The sequence below is a fragment of the Pollachius pollachius genome (genome assembly GCF_949987615.1).
Source record: "Pollachius pollachius genome assembly, chromosome: 18".
In the NCBI taxonomy this organism is placed as follows: Eukaryota; Metazoa; Chordata; class Actinopteri; order Gadiformes; family Gadidae; genus Pollachius; species Pollachius pollachius.
The window spans coordinates 3,431,815-3,452,454 of NC_136951.1; the positions used below are offsets into that span (position 1 = coordinate 3,431,815).

The following is a 20,640-nucleotide window of genomic DNA, read 5'->3' on the forward strand; positions in this document are numbered from 1 at the left end:
TCAATTATCATATTGGCAGTAGGCTACAGTTAATTAAAATACAGGCTGTACCATATATGAAAAAACGCTTATGATATATGCTTATTTATTATTTTAACACTTGTCAAAACTCGAACACATGCGCCTGAAACACTTGCTATACCATTGAGTAAATTATAATAATAAAACCGTACGCAACCCTTCAATCCATCCACTTGAACCATAGACCGCAGTGACGAAGGGGTTGATGACGTCAGAAGTCCCCTGCGGTGTAGGAAATGGGGGAGAGACGGATCAGACGTGAATAATCCACAGATCATGGACCCATGAAACCTGGATAGGGTAAGTCTTTCGCAGTAGGTCTAATTACATAAATGTTTTAAAAAAAAGATCATGTGCGAAACCAACTGTGTGATGGAGCGATTGTGTATGTGATGGGCTGTTTAAAGGTGGGCCTGTATGAACAGCTGGAATAGGCGTACATAACGGCATATTTATATATAGATATATACATATATCTATATATACAATACATGGAATCTACCAAGCCGATGCGGAAGCAATTCAAACGTATGTTGTTCTATGGACTATATGAAGACTCGGTTACATTTGATATATTAGCCTGCGTATCGAGGGCGTGTTTTGGTGTCCGGACAAGACGAGCGCAGAAAGTGCGCAACACGCAACATTTTTTGCAGGATTTTTTGCGCAAATGAAATTTTTTGGATGGGTTGCCAGAGAACAAGATCATCCTGACACCGTTATTCATCAACAACCACCGCCTACAGGTGTTCCTTTATATACCCATTTCTAAAAACTACTTTTTAGGCCTATACAATATTATTTACGCAACACCATTATTCCACAATCATCATCCATCGCTCAACAGGTTTTTGTACTTCACAGCCTGTTTGAGAAATGACTAGCATTTTACTGTATTGAAAGGCAGGGGGACAATAGGTAAAGTTGTCTGTGAAACTTGTGTTTCCTAACATGGGAACCGGAGCGCCCTATGGGAGCGCCCTATGGGAGCGCCCTATGGGAGCGCCCTATGGGAGCGCCCTATGGGAGCGCCATTTTATAAACAACCAAGATGTCTAAGCCTGATGTGTCACACGTTTGGCTGCACTGATTGGTTGTAGATCTATCAAAATGCAATCAGGGGCATTTTGGGCGAGAGGCTCCTCACTGCGGAGCCAATGGCCTAGTCCCCCTCTGGGTCCTCCCCCCCCCCCCCCCGGCCCAGGTCCCTCATACAACTTAGTAGCACAAGCAGCATGTCGCTGCAGCCTGGAGGCCCTTGTGTGTCTTTATGAGGGGACCCTAGCGTGACCCTACCCCGACCCTAACCCTAACCCTGGCGCGACAAAAGTAGGAACAATGAAAACAAACCAAAACCCACGTGTGGGTCTCAGGCACTGTCCACACCTACGAAAGCAATATTTTTCCCCCCGGTTTTCCTTGGCAGCATGGCAGGAATTTCTCTGTCTTGGTTGGCACCCATGGATAACACCTCTTTCAATACAAAGATGAACTGAACACCAGAATAACACCAGAATAATTTGCAAATGTGCTTTAGCACATTTGCAAATTATTCTGGCAATGTCAGTCTAGGTATTTCCAAAAGTAGTTCTAAACTATAGCATTAGGAACTGTGTCCGAGTGGGACTGAAAAACTTCCCCGGGCTTTGACAAAGACAGACTTCATAAAAAGAGTTCATAAATAGTCAGTGCTTGCACCTAGTGGTAATGCCTGTACATGTGAAATCTCTTATTCGCATAAACTAACTCCTGTAAGTGTAAATGATGCACGGCTCCATGGTTGAGCCGTCCCAGTCTCTGGGCCCTGCCAGGACCCCCAGCACATCACCCCCCTCTCCATCGCTGTCTGCTCAGAGGCAGCAGGAGGCTGCTTATGGATGGGCAGCCTGCCACACCAAGAGTTGTATTATTAAAACATTTCCTCATCATAGATTACACCTGTCAAGGCCTACAAGACATGCAGTTGGCCATACCTCTTAAAAATGCAAGGGTTATTGTTTTGTTCTTTACTTTAGTTATGATGAGAATCACCCAGAGCCGACTCCCCGCTGCTTATCTGGACCAGGAAGGATGGCCCCCCGGCTCATAGAAAAGGTAAGAGGAAGGGGCCTCATAGGGGGAATAATAATAACACTCCCTTTCACATTTTTGGTTTAGGTCTGAGAAAACAACAAACCAAAGTCTTTCCCCGTAGCAGCGGGAGCCTGCGCCATAACTCCCATGGCTTCTCATCACAGCCGTAGGGCATTTGATGCACCAAACTGGTTTGATTGTTGTTGTTGTTGTTTGCCTACCCCATAACAGGGGCAACAGAGTCATAAGATGGTGATCTTCGGAGCCATCTTTCTCCTCACCACGCTCCTCATACTCTACAGCTCCAACAGTTCAAACGACATCATCTACGGCTCCATCCACGTGGCGGGCCACCCCCGCACGGTGAAGACCACCGACCTCAAGAAATGGGCTGGGAAAGAGGGCTATGTGCCCGTCTATGGAAACAAGGTGGGCCTATACTGTGCTGAGCTATTCACATGCTTCACAATGCACCCACCGTCCGGTCCAATGAACTCTGCTATTTTGAGATAATGGGGGTGTCCCTGGGCAAGGCACCTCACGCTCACTGCTCCTGACCAGTTGGCTGTCACCCTGCATGGTGGACACCGCCGTCGCTGTGTGAATGTGTGCGTGAATGGGTGAAGGTTTGGCAATATTGTAAAGCACTTGTTGGATAGAAAAGCGCTGTATGAATGCAGTCCGTTTACCATGGACCATCTCAGTCTAAAGACCCCTTCCCTCTCCAGAGCATGCTCCTCCACTGCCGGAGCTGTGCCCTGGTCACCAGCTCCAGCCACGTTCTGGGCGCCCGCGCCGGCCGGGACATCGACGCCAGCGACTGTGTCATCCGCATGAACGACGCGCCCACCCTGGGCTTCCAGGCCGACGTGGGCCAGCGCACCACCCTGCGCGTGGTGGCGCACTCCAGCGTGTTCCGGGTGGCCCGCCGGCCCACCGAGTTCCTGAACCGCACCGCCGGGGAGCCTGTGGTCGTGTTCTGGGGCCCGCCCACCAAGATCGGAAAGGACGCCAAGGGGACGCTGTACCGGCTGATCCAGAGAGTGAGCATGAGCCACGGCAACCTGTCCTTCTTCACCATCACGCCCAGCAAGATGCGCAAGTTCGATAACCTGTTCCAGAAGGAGACCGGACGAGACAGGTTGGGGTTTTCAAATGATGTATAAATAACATTTTGTTATGATAAACTGAACATTCAAAATAAATTTGATATATATTATGTAACCATAATATATAATAGCAATTTATAGATAGATATTATTTGTATAAATTGTTTTTTTATATATATATTTATTTTTTTGCATGTTCAAATTATTATTTGCTGCATCATTAATGAATAATTGATGCTGTTTCTTTAAAATATGTAAATCAAATGATGTTGTCTCCAGGGCGAAGTCTCAGTCGTGGCTGAGCACCGGCTGGTTCACCATGGTGTTAGCCATCGAGATGTGTGATAACATCAAGGTCTATGGGATGGTGCCGCCCAGTCACTGTGGGTGAGGAACCATCACTTTATGCACATTTATCCTCCACTTCCAAATGATAGCAAATAATGAAGATTTACTTTCTAATGAAATTGCTAAGAAATTTTGAAATTCATGTTTGACCAATAAGCCAAATTATATTTGGCTTTAAAGGAATTGGCTGCTTAAATCTGTTAAGAATAAACACCCTTCTACACTTACCCTTGCAAATTGTTGTAATGTTGCTGAATTGTTGTTGAATTCTGAATTATCACAATGTCTATTATGCAGCTACTAAGCAGGCAGTATTGTAAAAAACTACCTAGCCAGGGCACGTTGTTTGAGCTAACCTGGGTTGGGCACACCAAAGATACACTTATGTGAGTAATGAAATGCTTGTTTGGGCCATAATGGATGTCAATTGATGGCCAACTGCCAAAATTCAAGGAGGAAGATGAGTTAAACTAAAATCATGGATGATTTACATCTCAACATAGATAATTAACATGGGATCTCAACAAACCGGACAAATCCTTTGAGAATATTCATCTGCCTTGTTTGTCATGTAAAACTAGCAAGCATTACAATTACTCAACTTGACTCTACCTGGCCTCTCATGAGGAGCTCACCATTCAAACAAATCAACACACATCTGCCAGCTGATAAGGACCCCAGGCCATCCACTGCCTGTTGGGATCCAACTTTTATTAGACAAAGCCAGGTAGAAAGGTCCTACCTCCCATACCCCTAACATCCCCCCTGGCTACACAAGCAGAGCCCAGAGACACACATGTAGGGCTTATTCTTTAATCTAACTGGCATAGATGAGCGCTGAGATCCATGCAGCATACCAACCGGCCACAACCTGGGACTCATCCATAAATAAGCCTACAGTTTAAACAATCATGTGTTTTTCCTTTCAGAAAGAAAATTGGGGCCAAGAAGATGCCCTACCACTACTACAAGCCACGGGGTACAGATGAATGTGTGACATACTTAACGAACGAGCGGGGCCGCAGAGGCAACCACCATCGCTTTATCACCGAGAAACAGGTGTTCGGTCGCTGGGCAAAGCAATACAACATCACCTTCACACACCCAAAGTGGTGAAGCAACCAGAAGAAGACCACCTCTTCGTGTTGCTTTGGACTGCACAGTGTTGCTTATTTATACGTTTATTCCCTGGCATTTCACCATCGGCCACGCTGACCTATTTCCATGACCTTTCTATATGCGTGACCTCTTAACAGAGATATATGATGATGTTTTTGGTTTAGTTTATAAACACTGATTCCTGTTGCAACAAATTATCATGAAATGTCTAAGCATTGTTTACTGTTGAAATTATATAGAAATTCAGGTTCCGTGAAATGTGACAGCCATTTGTGTTTTGTACATAGTAACACAATATATATTTTTTTATGTTTATTTTTGTTCAACTTGACATCCCAGTATCTTACAGTATAAGCGGTATAGCATAAGTCATGTTTTCCTTATGCATACCCCTTACATAATGGGATTGGCTTAACAGACATGGCCTATCCTGCAGTATACACACTATATTGTGGTTGTCCAGTACGGCTGGATACTACTTTGGACCAGAACTCCACTGTACAAGCTACAATGTGTACGACGACCGCAGTCAGGTTAAGTTGAATGTAAACCTAATCAGAAAACACCCTAAACAAACACCATCAACCAGAAACCACTAAAAAACATATTGATGCATTCTTTAATTTGGTCAAAAATAGTGAATTTGTCTTTTAGTATTTGTATTTAAAATGTGATACAACAAATCTGTAACTTTTGGATTGGGGGTACTTTTTTAATCCATGTAGGACAACTATCTCTCAGAAAGGTGTTCATGTATTTGTACAAACTCTAAAAAAGCAACGTATACAATCCAATTATTTTGAGGATGGACCCTTGGACTGGATCCACTACAAGCCACATATTATATTAACAATTCAGCATGGTCTTCAAATACCCGTTTAAAAAGACTTGATTTGTAACATTTCTGTTGCATGCTAAAAAAAAACATGCAACATAATATAAATTGTAGTTTTTTCCTCACTGGCTTTGATCCAACAGACTTACAGGTACAGAAGACTTTGAATGTAACTAAACTAACATCAGGCCCCTCTACTGTGGTCACTGGAATAAGACAAGCTTCATATAGGAGTTGGTTGATCACAAGACTCCAAAAGCAACAAAGCAGAATTTGACATTGAAAGGTCTTTGTTAAGGGCTTACATTCGAATATTACATATTACATGAGAATATTGAGAGGTCAGTCCGTATGTGGGAGACTGTAGTGGTAATGTATTGTACTTGAAAGATGCCTTATATCTCTAAATAAATTTTGTGCAAGATGGATTTCAACAATTTCCATCTTGAGAGTGAGAGAGAGAGAGCGAGAGAGTTAATCAATTAAAACAGGCATGTGCATTTAAAAGTTTTTATTTTCGGTCCATGTTCTACTTGTTCATTACAGAAATGGCATTGTATGTTTTCTATAACATTAATAATATAGGATATTGTGTAAAATCGATTACACCAACAGGAATTTCACAATATATCCATATAACATTGCAATCAGGGGGCAAACGAAATTCAGCGAAAGCCCCAGCAGAAAATATATTTAGATACAAAGTTAAATGTAAAAAATACGTATCGCCATGTTTCCAGCCGGCGGTGTTGGCTCTACACGGCGCCACTGGAGAACGCAGACAGGATCTTCGGCCGGAGTCCTGCCATGGTAATTAAGATGGCCTCCTTTAGAGAAAACATCACAAGGAAAATAAATACAGAGCCATTGTCTGGCAAATCCAGGGGGATAGAGTGCAAGGTTTACAGATCCAGTGTTATCCAGATATTTATGAATGACCAAGCACCTAGTTATTTTATTGTGCGAGTGTTGAAATGCTTCGAGTTTGAGGCCCTGCTTCAAATGAACCAGGAAACACATAGAACAGATCAGAAGCATTATGGGTACGGAGTCCAGTTCCTGCTCACCTCTGTGCGAATGGTCCTGCTGCCCTGGGACGGGCATGTGTTGAGGTAAAGGTCAAACAGAACGCTGGGGTCCGTGACATCCAGGTTCTGGTCGCCGTCCACACTGGCTTCTAGACCCTGGAGGCCGCCGAAGATCACCAAGAGATGCCTGAAGAGAAATACATCAAATCGGGGATTTATGAGAGAACTTAGTGCCATATAGGGTTGCACCATATTGTAAACAAATTCTAACATGATATTCTGTCTTGCTGCGATACATATTGCGATATGACAAAAAAATATGTTTTTTTATTATCATTGAATAATGAATTTGGAACCCCTCTCGTGTGGTGCAACACTGCAAAGAAAACAATAGTTTTCTGTTTTGGCTTTGCATGGCACTCAGATTGGGCTTTGCAGTCGTTATATATAGCTTTATGGTGGCAAATTTAATAGGGATATAAATTAGTTGTGTTGCCTTTTGTTGTGGCAACAATTTTAAGGAACACTCGACAAAGTAACCGTGTTTGGTCAGCGTTTGGTCAGACAGAATTCTCTTGTTGATTAGTCATGGAAAATAAACTATTATTTTTTATATATATATATATATATATATATATTATTTTTATAATATCGCATATCAAGCGATATGAATATTTCACACGCACGTGTCCCGATTTCGATGCATATATATATATATAGATATTTCGTGCAGCTCTAAGTCACAAATGTTTTTCTGTCTTGTATTAAATATTTTGTCAAACACTTACTTAAACGCCGGCAGTGTACTTTGGTCAATGTTGCGTCCTCTTTCTGAGGTGCCGATCGTGACATCATAGCCTTCTTTATGTGGACCTTGTGTGAACACGTCGCCTGCGTCAACACAAACAAATGAACGTTATACAAACGGCCAAACTACAACATGGTGACTAACAGCATTACTCTGCAGTGGCCGTACTCAGACAGGAGGCCAGACGGACACTGTAGCCCCAGTATAACCCTCCTTCTGTCCGGGGCACCTGAGGGGGGATCACCACGCCCTTAATCAGCCTTTTCTCTGAGGAAACACACCAAAATGAATGTTGGAACCATGAATCATTATCATTTATTTTATTCAAAACATTGTAAAAACTAGGATAGAATTCTATACCTTGTTTCTGCTTCTTATTGAGGTGTACCGTAACTCTGAGCCCTGTTTGCAGCTTTTTGTCGATTTGCACCTCCTGTAGGAAATATGATCAGATATGATGGTTAGGTTTCATATTCACTGAGAAAAAGGCAGAAGATCATGTTTGATGCAATCAAAAAACATGAATGAAAAAGGTGACCTTCCACATGCCACAGTTGACCAGAGAGCCTTTGCCTGGCTTGGTGGGCCGGTCCAGGATGATGCCCTCGCGGTACTCCGCCTCCTCGTCCACCCTCATGTGATGGGGGATGTCCAGTGGGTTCAGCAGACCTATCGGGCAATAATCACAGTTCAAAAAAATAAACATCTCAGTTATGTGCCCACATTTAAACCCCAAAATAATAAGAAAGAATGGGAAAGTATGTTTTTTTATATGTCGAACTCACCAGCATATTGTAGGTCTTGATGCTTCGGAAAGAAACATTTCCGCAGATACCTGGAAGGAAGCGAGGCGTTGAGCTTTCACCATTTAAAAAGTTGATCAATTAAGTGGTGCTCATAATAGATGGAACAATAATGACTTACTGTGGGCATTCTAGGTACTGCAGGATCCTTGCCAGCTGAATGCATGCATTCCCCTTCTTCCCAACCCCCCTGTAGTCTCCTTCCACGCTTCTGTTAGAAAAACAGCGAGATGATTTTTCTTGCACTTGCACACACTTGCATTGATTTTGATTTTGGTCTTAAAATAGAACAGGAAGTCACTATGCAACCTGTGACCTACTGGACATCCTCCCCATGCTCATCAAAGATGATGATCTCGTCGATGCAGAAGACCACGCAGGCCCTGGCGATCTGCCCGGCCAGGTAGGTGCGGAGCTCTGTGGACTGAGCGTTGTCCAGGACCGAGCCGGGCAGGGCCACGCTCACCGTGTACCCGCGACCTGAAAGGCATCAGCCTGACGTTATTAATGCCACCAGTGTTGGCCAAGGTTAAATGTAACTAATAAAAAGATTAAAGAACTCTAAACAGAAAGGCTAGGAGAGAGGAGGATCAGTAAAACAGGTGGTACCTCGACTTGAACGGCTTTGTGGCAGCGGCTCCTCCTTCTCAGCTGCCTCGGACTCTGACTGTTTCTGTTTTTCTAATTGTTTTATGAGCTTGGCCTCTTTCCTCTGCTTCTTGGCCTCTTGCACTGGAATCATCAAAACAATGAGGCTTTATTAAACTCTGATTGGTGTGGGTGGTCAAACATACAGAGATGAATACATTATTCAGCTTCATCCCATTCAAGTCACGCGGTGGCGCTGCTTACAAAAATAGCTAACGGTAAAAAACTGTCTTTGGTTCAACTCCTAATCACTTCTTTGAATTGTAATGACAATATTTGAGGAGATGATAATATTATCTTTATTGTGTGTTGTTGCATTCGTGGTAAACAAATGGTGTAGAAATGGTGCCATAAAGATCAGAAAATTAGCTCAGAAAAGGGACTCCTCGAGGAGGTTCTAGAAGAGAGGAGGTGGTTATAGGTGATGTATAAGTAAGAGAGGAGGTGGTGATGCCTGCATTTCCAGGCGGCCGCAGGTCAACCCGGATGATGTCTTCAACATGAGGACCGGTACACAGTGCAGCGAAACATTACTCACGTTCGGCTTTCTTCTTCCTCCAGTCCACCTTGTCATTGTTCTGTAAGATAACAACACACCGGGTCGCATTAGTGTCCACAGAGAGGAATCTCATATTAAAAAATAACTAGAATAACGCAGCAGAAGTACAATACCTGGGTTATTTCAACTTTGGCTCTCTTCGGTGTTCCGCCGTCCGACATGTTTACATGCTGCAACACGTGAAATTCGTTTCTATCCGGGTCATGACTCGTCGTGTCAAAATAAGAGCCCTCAAAGGGACCAACCCAGATGTGCTTTTACATTGAAACAGAGGTCCGTAACCACAGAGTTAGTTCAGGTCATCGACTCTGTTATATAGGTTCAGTTCGGAGGGACTGGATTATATAATTATTATTATTTATTTTTTTAACTTTTGCTGCTCAAAAACATGCTTCACTTCCAAACTCGAGCTTTGTTTCATTTTCACAGTTTAAGCAAATAGTGTGGCGAAGTCACGCCTCTTCCGGTAGAGCCCATGGGACCTAAAAGATAGAAAAATATGAATGGGTTTCAATGGAGAGAAAGTAATTATCTTCTGGTCCCAGTCTTTATATGCCCCGGATTACACACATGTTGTTTGTGGATTTAAATGATATTTTTTTATGTCAAGAGTTTGACCGTTTATTCTGCAATTGTTCAGTAAAAGGCTGTAGAGAAAACACAATGAGAAAGACTACAGGTCTCGTATGTGACATCATGCTCCCTGCGACTGGCGTGGACAAGACCGACAATCTCCCCATCGGCATAACTGAAACTCTCAACATGCCCCGATTTATTATGGTTTTCACCTCTTTCGATGCTGTTATCCTCCCCTTGGAAAAAAGCGGTGAAATGGAGCACAGAGATCGCCATGTCTGTACCAGAGTGGTGGTGACGTATATCATTCGCGTCGATAGCAGCAAGGGGCTGTAGTTCACAAAGAGGCCTCACACAAAACCTAACATTATCAAGCTTCATCGCGAATATTTGTAAGTTTTCTTTGCATGAAAAATTATCATTTAAATCCAAAAAAAACATATTTGTAATCCAGGGCATATAAAGACTTGGACCAGAAAATAATAATTATATATAATATATAAAAATAATAATTCCCTCCAAGGGCGTAGGAACCGGGGGGGACCTAGGGGACGTGTCACCTCCAATATCGGAGACAGGCGCATTTGTCCCACCTAAAAATTATACCGGATCTGTCAGGTTTCCGATATGTGTCCCCCCCAATGTTAAACTCATTCCTACGCCCCTGATTCCCTCCATTGAAACCCATTCATATTTTTTGATCTCATAGGTCCCATGGGCTCTACCGGAAAAGGCGTGACTTCGCCACTCTATTAACACCCCTCCAAACTGCACTGCAATTTTGCTGTCACTTTTTCCAACATATAAGCAATCAGAACTATCTGTTAAATCTAAATCTTAAATCTAAATTCAAATCGAAATCTAGATTCATATCTAAATCATTATATATAAATCAAAATCCTAAATCGAAATCGAAATCCTAAATGAAATGCTAAATCTTACATATCGAAATCAATATCCTAAATATAAACGCTAAATCTTATATCCAAATCCTAAATCCATACAACAGATGTGCAAATTGTCCTCTCCCCGAAATGTGATTAGGAGTCAGAACTAATTAGTATATGTATGAGCATTGGCATTTCTGTTAGATTTAGATTTAACATATATTTCTAAATTTATATCTGTGGAAAAAGTGACATGTAAATTGCAGTGCAGTTTGGAGGGGTGGTTATTTGCTAAATTCTTGAAAAATGAAGCAAAGCTCGAGTTAAATCTGGAACAAGTGAAGCAGCAAAGTTTACAAACGGCCGCCATACCTGAGCGTCCTCTCCTAGAAGAAGAGCCACGCACCGGGGCCTAGTTCTCCATTATAGGAACAAACTGATACTAAAGGATCCACTGTTGATCCACTGACTCAAGCCCTGCTCTCCACGTGTGGCGACGGTCGCATACAAAGGACATACAGTCTCTGGTCTTTTTATAGATATGTACTCCTTCAATTTGAGAGACATGTTCTCCGAACAGCAGGTACGGTACGGCGCTAAGTGGTATGGTGCGGTATGGTACGGTATGGTGCGGTACGTTGCGTTATGGTACAACACGGTACAGTACTGTACGGTACGTATGGTACAGCACGGTACGGTATGGTACGGTACAGTAAGGTATGGTAAAGCATGGTGCGGTTCAGTAGGTATGGTAAAGCACGGTACAGTACGGTATGTCATGGTACGGTACTGCCCGGTATGGCACTGTACAACACCGTACAGTATGGCATGGTAGTGCACGGCATGGTACAGTACAGTACGGTACGTCACGGTATGGTATGGTACGGCACATGCATAATTTAAGATGCACACTGCTCATTAACTAGACAAGATACGGTCTAGGTTCGGCAGGGATGGGGGTGTACAAATACATCTTAAATGCCGTTTCTGCTGTTGCCGATACAGATTCCAAGAATAATAACCGCTATATTGCCGTTTTATAATTTTACTAAATAATTTGACTGTTGATTTGTAGGCTTGATTCAAATGATTCAAATTTTAAGTCAAACAAAGCACACTTACGAGTTGATATTATTAGATGGGGGTCAAATACAGGTTAGTAGTTATTATCCTCCTTTACAAAAAGATTGTTATGGGGTGCGGACGGACAGAGAGCTGCACGGGCACGCACACAGACACATGTAATATAAGACCTTTTTAATAGGTTGGGCTTGGGTTTAATATTTCAAAACTCAGAAAAACAATTCACAACTTAATTCATTTACAGGTACATAATTTACCGGTGAACAAGTGTGCAGTTTTTGCATGGCTCAGATCAATATCATCTTTGTTACCAGGAATTGAACATTGACAATCAACACTTTGATTTTGTGATCCTTCCTACCTATAAATCAGTGCAGCAGTTAAAACAAAGTGCTTGCATCACAAAATAAACATTCTATGGGAGTGCGCCAAGACCCAATATTGCACCATTTATTCTTGAGGAGTCATACACTGAAACATTCCAGTATCCCGTTTGTCATTTGCCATGAGTGGCTACAGTTATATCTAAAAGGGTTATTCCAGAATCTAAGATGAGATCAGTTGCACAGATCCACTGGAAAGGCTGAGGCATTGAGGTTACATAGCCACCAGAATGTGAAACATACAGACAGAAATTACCTGTTCATTTATCCACCTAAAGAAACAAATCACAATTTTCTTTCCATGGGCTGACAAAACGATTCAACATTTAAAATCTTCAATGCTATTTATTTTATATATCAGAAATTTCCGCTCTAATTTCGCTCACATAAAAATGATTGTTAATCTAAAGAGAGAAAGAGATAGAGATAATGTCCATGATAAACCAAGAAAATAAACCTTATAATAAACCTGCCCAGTTTGGCAAGGCGCACAATGATAACTACGGATTTAAAAGATAAAGGACAGACGCCTGAAGGCCGTAGTGAATCAGACACCATGTTGCTCAACAACGTCAATAAAACACAGAGCTCGGGGATGCCTCACATGTTGACAGTTCACTTTTCACTAGCCCACTTTTTCAAGATGTCTTCGGCAGCATTCAATGTTGAGTCCTCCTTTAGCAATAGGAGCAGAATAAAAAATATGAGAATTGATGGAGAAAAAGATGGAAGGCAAGAGGGACCAAGCAAGACTTTTATTTTGGTGCTTGGGTGGAATTATGGACCACATCAATCGTTTCTGTGTAAACTCTTTAGGAATAAAGAGTCATCCAAGCTCATAACAATTAGGCTAATTTATTTAAGTAATAAACATAGGATAACATACAACAAATATACAACAAACATATACAATAACCCAAGGCCTCAGATTGTAGTTTGCCCTGCGTCTCTCTAAGAGTCCCATGCATCGGCCAAAGCAAGGACTTCTCATACAGCGGCAGACAGGCCTCAGGATGCTGAGAACAGATGTACTCCCCAATAAAACTATAGTATGGTTAACCAGATTGTACTCAATAATAGATGGATCTCCTCGTGTGTATCAGAGGGAGACGTAGCGGTGCCTTATCAGTTGGAGCCCCTTCTCCTCGACCTTCCCAAGGGGGTCAAGGGTCAAAGGCTCATACCAACCAAGGGCAGTGAAATATGAACTGTGAAATATAATTTTCCCATTACAGTACCTTAGTGAAGCAGAATCGTACGTAGTTTTGAACCTCCTTGCCATGCTCAGGGCTGTAGAAAGCAGATACAGGGATGGCGGCCAGACCCTACAGTGAGAGGGAGACAAAGATCAAGAGGGACAACCTCAAAACCCCAGGAAAAGCCTATTGAACCAAAAGAGGTAAATAATGGGGATTTAATGCTGCAGAATGATAAATAAATCAGGTAACGCTTTTGATTCCTTACCTTTTTCTTGATCAGCCACTTAACAAATCTGTAGTCGAGGGGCTCATCCTGGGAGATTGAATCATCGGAGTCAAACGCTGTTCAAAAACAATTTATATTGGTTACATGTATCACTTTAGCTGGAAAGACAAACAGAAGCAGACGGCGATCATGTTCCAATGACTTCAATGTCAATCTGAGGGATCACAGAATTATAAATAGTAGAAATGTATGTAAGCGGAACATTTGCTCAACTTAGCACATCATAGCAAAAAGGACTAACAGACGGAGGAGATGTCGGCGATCATGAAGTAGCCCCCCTCTGGGAGGGTGGGCCGTAGGCCCGCACTCTCCAGGCAGGCCGCCAGCTTGTTCCGCTTGTGGGTGAACAGCGTGGGCAGCTGGTGGAAGTAGCTCTCTGGACTGCCCAGACGGTCGTACTCGGTCTGGAAGCCCTCTGCCACCGCCACCTGCCCATAACGCACAGTCAGGGCCAATGGTGGAGCTGAGGTCATGAACATCACATGAGTTTTCCTAAAAAATGTGATATACCGACGGTGTGAAAATGGGCTAAAAATTATTTATAAAAGTTTTTAAATATTAGTTTAAAACAACTCCTGTGACTTATCTCAATAAAGGGCACCTGTATAACTCCAACTCTAAGTACTGAATGAAAAAGAAAAAGCCCTGCACTAAAAAGTCATCTTGACAAGACAACTGAAAACAAGCAATCCAAGAAAGGAAGGGTTGTGCGTACCTGAGCTGCAGTGGGACAGTGGTAAATAGAGTTCTGATGGACTGTTTTCAAATGTTTAATGAGGTGGCTGGGACCTATAGCCCAGCCAACCTGAAAACATAGAAATAAATAGAAATCACACAAAGAAGAAATCAGGGTAATCAGGGTACTGTGACCATATAGTGCTTGTTTAAAACAAGCTACAGAAACACACCAAAATAATATCAATACCTTCAACCCAGTAGCACTGAATGTCTTCCCCGCGCTGCCGATCGTAACGGTGCGTTCCCACATACCAGGAAGGCTGGCTGTGTATACAGAAGCACAAATCAAGCAGTTGGTTTGTTAACAATGCTACATTTATTCATAGCCCTGTCTTCTGATTATGGGCCTGCTGAATCAAACCTATTTTCACGTGCTTGGCTCCGTCATAGGTGAGCCACTCGTACACCTCGTCGCTGATACACACCACGTCGTGCTTGATGCACAGGTCCGCTATCACCTGCAGCTCCTCTGTCTGGTACACCTGAGGGTGGGGGACCACAACCAACCTGTGTCTTCACTCAAGCTTACACACCCTGTATTGAGCCGGACTCCAGTACGGTATTATCAGATATGTGTCAGTGTAGCAGTAGGATGTTGTTGCGCTAGATTGTAAGCAGAGACTCTTGTTTTGAGCAACCCTACTAGGTATGCAGTGGTCTCTTATTTTGAAGGAGCAGAGTGGCCAAATTATCGAAAGTTTAGTAATGCGCTAATTTGCGCTCTCTCTTGTTTCCTGACTTTTAATGAGAAGGTATGCATTCCTGTGCTATGTTACTTTTTTGGTAAATTACTATGTAACTGTGATGGTGTCACTCTCATTGTGCGAGTGTACACAAAATGTGTTTCTGTACTCTCTGTTTCCTGATTTTGAATGAGAAAATGCAGACTGGCGATAATAAATATGACATCATCTACCTGGTCGTCACACAACGCACAGTGAACCCCGTTACATCAACAAAAACCAATGAGAAAAAAAGGCTAACAGATATATATGGTATATTTACACAATGAAATGTTTATAAATGACTAGGACTATGCTCTATTTTGTTGTGGAGTTGTGTACTGACATTATCCAACTGTTTTAGAATAACCACCAGTGCATCAAAGCTAATCTGTGAAGGTTCATTTTGACCTCCTTACCTTGCCGGTTGGGTTGTTTGGGGTGTTAATAACAATGGCTTTTGTTTTTGCGGTGAATTTACTGGCCAGCTCCTCAGTGGAAAGCACCCAATCCAAACTCGACAGGTTGCTCCCGCCCCTCTGAAATCAACCAATTTTGGTTAACAATCAACCAAAAATTTGTTCCATCCATGTATTATCCATGCAAATATATGTATATCATTTTTTGCTTTAATAAGGAAATAAGAAAATGCTCCTTACTGGCCTCAGAGGCACATAGACCTGCTTCCCTCCCGCCATCTTTACCATTGGTTGGTAGCAATCAAAAAATGGCTCAATAATTATAACCTGAAAGACAACATGCATTGAAGCCTCATTCATTACTTAATGAATTCAGTCATCTTTTTTTTTATTGCTTATTATTATTATTCTTTATTTGTTGACCTAGAAAGTAAAATATTGTTAGATAATGACCATTTCACTGAACACACTTCCTAAACCCCACCTGTAGGTCCCTTAGGGAACCTTGACATGAGGACACCGTTTATAGCTGCTTACCTCGTCTCCTTCGTCCACCAGAGCTTGAAATGTGCAGAACAGGGCCTGGTACGCCCCGATCGTGACCAGCACGTCTTCCAGGGGCTGGATCTCATGTCCCACCAGGCGCCCGAATAATTGAGCCAGGATTGTGACCAGAGAGGGGTGGCCCTTCGCAGTGAAAATAATGACACATACAGTAAATAAATAAAAATAATAATTGAAACCCGTACTAAGCAGGTTTTCCATTAGCAGCCTCTAGTGGTTTGAGTTGTAGCTGCAGTTATAGCGAACTTTCTAGTTTGGATCTTTTCATGGAGTAAAAAGCTGCGATAGAAAGTAGGATAGTGCAGGATTAAACTTTGTTTAGGTTTATATTTAATTGTTACATTTTCTGGAAATATGAATCAACATTTGTTAGAATACAAGCGTATTGCGTGTTTTTGAAAAACGACTTACAAAGGCACGGGTGTACTGGTGCATCAAGCATCCTCCACTCACTGCTTTACAGAAAGCATCTTGGAGGAACTTGGGAGGGGCGAAGTCAGGGAAGCCCTGGCCCAGGTTAACGGCCTGGTAGTCAGCCGCTAACTGCGTGAACTCAACCCTATTAAAGATACGATGGCGGGGGGGGAGAGATCGTTGGGAGAGGGCATCCATACATAGTGAACTTTCACTGAACTCACCATATATTCTTGTTTCATGCACAGGTCCTAAACCTAGTCAGTGGACTCACCATATATTCTTGTTTCATGCAAACAGGTCCTACCTAAACCCTGTCAGTGGACTCACCATATATTTTTGTCGATGCCCTCCAATCTGCGCGCATGCATTTGGCGTGACATGATAATCTGACAAAAAGAGATAGATTTGAGTATTGTTCTTATTTATTTTACTAAAAGGCACATTACTTATTTGACATACGATCAAGGCATTTGCATTACCGATACATTACAGACGTGTTATAGTTATTATCCGATACATTACATGCGTGTTAGTGTTATTATCCGATACAGACGTGTTATTGTTATTAAGTTATTCTCAACATTATACTAACGGGTCGGCCATATCTGCTGGGCATGCAAATGATTCCTTAAATTTTTAAATAGTCACCTCTTTAATGCACTATTCATAGTGTTAATCACCAGATAGTTTGACAGGATAAAAGCACGGTACGGAATAAATACCAGTTTGCAGGAGTCCAGTCAAAACCAAACTTGTCTTCCTTCAGAACAGTGACCCTTGACCGTCGCATGTGAAGTTTCACACACACTTCCTGTATGGGCGGGGCCAACATAGTCTCAAGAACAGGTCAAGACGGTGAAGCACAGCAAGTGTTGCTGTGGGTGCAGTGAGGAATATATAGGGTCAAGACAGAGCACATTAAATGGGTTTAATCCATTGCAAGAGTTATTTACGACTATCATTCACACACATGTGTATACATATAATTTCCACATTGAAGAAAAAACAATACTGAGTTATGAAATAATTAAATAATGCTTGCAAGGGTATATACGCTTTTATGTATGGGTTATTGGTAGTTAATGTGTATGTTATAGAAAATGATATGGGGTTAGGTCTAAAGACATATTTCAGTGTGGTGTCAAAGTTTATGTTTTCCATTAAACTACTCAGAAATCCTCAAAACAGTTTCCCCGTTTGGGAAAAAAAAAAGAAGCTAGATTTGTTTGAGAGTCCCGATTTCACATTAAGAGAAGTTCTTCATTGTGTTCACGAAGAAATTCATATTAGTCAGACAAATTATAGACAATGTTAAAATAACATTTATTTTCTACTTAATACAGCAGAAGGTACTTTTGGATAGAAGAGGCATGGAGATAGAAAGTAAAAAAAAAATGACCAACTCATTCTTGAACAAGGGAAAACAATGATTTGCAGCCAGGCACACATTTAATTCATTTAACGGCCTCTCAAAATATATCTGGTGCCTTTCCATACCCATGTCAGACGGTTCAAAGGTAATGTCAGTTCACTACAACGACACCTTCTTCAGGTCCCCGGGCAGCACTCGGCCCTTCTTCCTGGCCCGGTCCTTCTTCTTCTCCACGTTGGCGCTCTTCTGTTTCTGGAGGTTCCTGCGCCGCTTGTCCTGCCGTCGCTGCATCTTGTCGTCCACGTTGGTTTTGCGCGTGTCCCAGCGCCGCTGCCTCGTCTCCTGGCTCTTCTCCTTCTTCTTCAGCGAGGTGCGCAGCATGGCCTCGTCGTCCTTGATCCGCAGGCCCTCGGCCTTGTACAGCACGTTGGTCCACTTCATTTTCTCCTCCATGGCGCGGGCCTTGCCCTCGTCCGTGGCCCGCAGGTCCTCCAGCTTGGCCTTGCGCGCCTCCACGCGCTCCAGCAGCTGCTTGTAGTTGCGGCCGGTCAGCGGCGTCAGCTCTCCCTTCACCCGCTTCTTCTTGTTCTGCTTCTTGGTCATCTTGTCCACGTAGACCTCGTCCACCGTCTCCACCGTGTTGAAGAGGATGGCCGTCTCGTCCCGCTTGTTGGCAGCGGGAGCGGGTGCCGGGACGGTGGAGGGGGGTTTCTCCTCCTCTTTGATCTGCTGCGCCAGCTCCTCGCCCGCCTTCTCTGCCAGCCTCTTCACCAGGAACTCCTTTCGCTTGCGTTTCTTGCGCTCCCTTTCCAGCTTTCTCTTGGCCCGCTTGGCCTGGACGGCCTCTGAAAGCGAGTCCTGAGTTCCCTGGAAACAGTTTGCAGTATAAGGTCGGTGCCCAGAGGACGGTGGCTGGGAAACTCTTTTGTGCCGGTATTCAGATGCTGCCACATATTGTACTTCTGTTATTAGCCATTTACCTCATCGTTATATTTGGTTTTACATTTTATGTTTTTGCGGTTATACTACATCCAGAAGTCCTGCAGTGAATCTAAATGGTTTTACCAGATAAGGACGGAAAAAATATGCAATCGGTAACAAAAGAAATACCATGTCACCTTTTATTACATTTAGCAGACGCTTTAATCCAAAGCGACTTACAATAAGTAATAAGTAAGTATTATAAATAAGTGTTTGTCAGAAGAAGGTGAAACAAAATATTGCTGTCTATACAGTAAGTATGTTCATAGAGTTCCAAGTGCCGAGCACTAACAATCGCTAGTTTAACCCATTCCCTGTTCTACAACAAAGATAGCTAGGATAAGATGCTACACAACTAAGGACTATACCTTAGTATGAAATACAAGTGCCAGGACATACAACATACAATAAGCAGGAGGGGTGGGAGGGGCTGGCTATGCAAAGTCTGAACTCTTTGATACCTCTTTTAGATGTGTTTGTTATCCAATTAAAAAGATGAAGACTAGTTCAATCAATGTTTCATTGACTCACTGAAGTTATTAGGAGCAAAATACCATCAAATAGTCCCACTTGTGCACTCCATACCTGTCCTTTAGACTCTTCAATCTTTTCATGTAGTCTCTTGCGAAGAAGATCTACTGTAGAGAAACCTGAGGTGACACTCCCACCTGTAGGAGGCAAATTGCAGCCACAGTTTGAAAAAGGAGCAACATGGAACAGCACCATTGCAAATGGAATTTGTGTTGCCTTTACCTTTTGGCAACTGTGTTGTCGCCGTTTTCCCATTGGCAACTATTTTGGATCCGTTAGTTTGTGTTGCAGCCGTAGCGGCAGGGGAGGTTGTAGACTTTGCATCAGGAGAGGACACAGACTTCCGTTTAGATTGTGGAGCATCTTTCTTGTCACCGATTGCTTTTTGCTTTAGGCGTTTCTGTTTACGCTTGCTGTTCTTGGAAGTACCGTCTCCTTCACCCTTGAAATGAACTACACAGACAGAAAAGGGTCAGGATGCTTGAGACGTTGTATACGTACATCATCATCACTTTTACTTTCACACTATTACCCAAGACCGGCAACAACCGAGATGTCTTTTCCTTATTTTAGGTCCGTATAGGACCAAATTGGCCATTGAATTAAATAAAGACATTAAATGAATCTTCCATTGGCTTCTGAAACACAAGTTCAGTTGACGATCAAATCATCATAGTTATGTTCTCCCTCTAGGTCGAACACTGTAAGGATTTTTTTAAGTAATGGCAAGGAGCGTGTTTTAATCAGAATAGTTATGGACTGTCGATGAAATGATACCATCTTCTCAAACAAACAAACCCAGATAGCTTGTGCCACTAACGTTATCAGTGACTATATGCAATGGTCAAACGCCTACCATAACATAGACCGTCCTATATACATGTTAAAGGGACTGATATAGTGTACAGATTGAAGCAGTTATATCGTGTATAACGTTTTAACTCGTGATACAAACGTATTTATGGGTTTCAAAATAAATGGAGACATATTTACCAAATTTTGAATTCCTTGGTTCATGGTCTTGCCGAGCACAAATCTTACTGGCCAACTTCTGAATGTAAGAGTCTTTTGATGCCAGGTTACTCATGTCTACGGTGGTTGTTTAGCCTTAACTCACTTCACAGCACATCT

At 42.6% G+C, this 20,640-nt stretch overlaps 4 protein-coding genes across 5 annotated transcripts; 1 reads left to right on the top strand and 3 right to left on the bottom strand.

The window, feature by feature from the left end:
- The first annotated feature begins 241 nt into the window (after positions 1-241).
- On the top strand, positions 242-5,900 carry st6galnac6 (ST6 (alpha-N-acetyl-neuraminyl-2,3-beta-galactosyl-1,3)-N-acetylgalactosaminide alpha-2,6-sialyltransferase 6). The gene is made up of 6 exons (XM_079755602.1): positions 242-321; positions 2,037-2,115; positions 2,326-2,523; positions 2,823-3,235; positions 3,483-3,590; positions 4,481-5,900. The coding sequence occupies exons 2-6, from the start codon at positions 2,092-2,094 to the stop codon at positions 4,665-4,667; spliced, it is 930 nt and encodes a 309-aa protein (XP_079611728.1). The 5' UTR covers positions 242-321; positions 2,037-2,091; the 3' UTR covers positions 4,668-5,900.
- A 101-nt stretch (positions 5,901-6,001) lies between these two features.
- spout1 (SPOUT domain containing methyltransferase 1) lies at positions 6,002-9,556 on the bottom strand. Of its 2 annotated transcripts, XM_079755601.1 has the most exons (12): positions 9,465-9,556; positions 9,331-9,370; positions 8,754-8,876; positions 8,465-8,624; positions 8,266-8,355; positions 8,127-8,176; positions 7,880-8,010; positions 7,702-7,774; positions 7,510-7,608; positions 7,322-7,424; positions 6,573-6,720; positions 6,002-6,332 (listed from the first exon to the last, which is right to left on the bottom strand). In XM_079755601.1, the coding sequence occupies exons 1-12, from the start codon at positions 9,510-9,512 to the stop codon at positions 6,261-6,263; spliced, it is 1,137 nt and encodes a 378-aa protein (XP_079611727.1). In that variant the 5' UTR covers positions 9,513-9,556; the 3' UTR covers positions 6,002-6,260. The 2 variants fall into 2 exon arrangements, with proteins under 2 accessions (XP_079611727.1, XP_079611726.1); XM_079755600.1 differs by having other exon boundaries at positions 7,510-7,774.
- Positions 9,557-12,133: 2,577 nt separating this feature from the next.
- On the bottom strand, positions 12,134-17,439 carry kyat1 (kynurenine aminotransferase 1). Its single transcript, XM_079755598.1, has 13 exons — positions 17,348-17,439; positions 16,953-17,011; positions 16,620-16,767; positions 16,182-16,331; positions 15,885-15,971; positions 15,645-15,764; positions 14,865-14,985; positions 14,691-14,767; positions 14,481-14,570; positions 14,007-14,193; positions 13,745-13,821; positions 13,519-13,605; positions 12,134-12,955 (listed from the first exon to the last, which is right to left on the bottom strand). The coding sequence occupies exons 2-13, from the start codon at positions 17,003-17,005 to the stop codon at positions 12,896-12,898; spliced, it is 1,257 nt and encodes a 418-aa protein (XP_079611724.1). The 5' UTR covers positions 17,006-17,011; positions 17,348-17,439; the 3' UTR covers positions 12,134-12,895.
- A 546-nt stretch (positions 17,440-17,985) lies between these two features.
- Positions 17,986-20,639, bottom strand: surf6 (surfeit 6). Its single transcript, XM_079755901.1, has 4 exons — positions 20,503-20,639; positions 19,732-19,962; positions 19,564-19,646; positions 17,986-18,864 (listed from the first exon to the last, which is right to left on the bottom strand). Exons 1-4 carry the CDS (start codon positions 20,594-20,596, stop codon positions 18,157-18,159), a joined length of 1,116 nt encoding a protein of 371 aa, XP_079612027.1. The 5' UTR covers positions 20,597-20,639; the 3' UTR covers positions 17,986-18,156.
- Position 20,640: the final 1 nt, after the last annotated feature.

Coding starts and splice junctions, on each gene's coding strand:
- st6galnac6 (XM_079755602.1), top strand. CDS start 2,092: ATGGCCCCCCGGCTCATAGAAAAG. Junction 2,116..2,325: donor CCCCCCGGCTCATAGAAAAG/GTAAGAGGAAGG, acceptor ACCCCATAACAG/GGGCAACAGAGTCATAAGAT. Junction 2,524..2,822: donor TGCCCGTCTATGGAAACAAG/GTGGGCCTATAC, acceptor TTCCCTCTCCAG/AGCATGCTCCTCCACTGCCG.
- spout1 (XM_079755600.1), bottom strand. CDS start 9,512: ATGTCGGACGGCGGAACACCGAAGAGAGCCAAAGTTGAAATAACCCAG. Junction 9,371..9,464: donor CCAAAGTTGAAATAACCCAG/GTATTGTACTTC, acceptor GTTATCTTACAG/AACAATGACAAGGTGGACTG. Junction 7,775..7,879: donor TCAACTGTGGCATGTGGAAG/GTCACCTTTTTC, acceptor TATTTCCTACAG/GAGGTGCAAATCGACAAAAA.
- kyat1 (XM_079755598.1), bottom strand. CDS start 17,005: ATGTCACGCCAAATGCATGCGCGCAGATTGGAGGGCATCGACAAAAAT. Junction 14,768..14,864: donor AGCCAAGCACGTGAAAATAG/GTTTGATTCAGC, acceptor CTGTATACACAG/CCAGCCTTCCTGGTATGTGG. Junction 12,956..13,518: donor TACGATTCTGCTTCACTAAG/GTACTGTAATGG, acceptor CTATTGCTAAAG/GAGGACTCAACATTGAATGC.
- surf6 (XM_079755901.1), bottom strand. CDS start 20,596: ATGAGTAACCTGGCATCAAAAGACTCTTACATTCAGAAGTTGGCCAGT. Junction 19,963..20,502: donor ACCAAGGAATTCAAAATTTG/GTAAATATGTCT, acceptor CTGTCTGTGTAG/TTCATTTCAAGGGTGAAGGA. Junction 18,865..19,563: donor TTGAAGAGTCTAAAGGACAG/GTATGGAGTGCA, acceptor AACTGTTTCCAG/GGAACTCAGGACTCGCTTTC.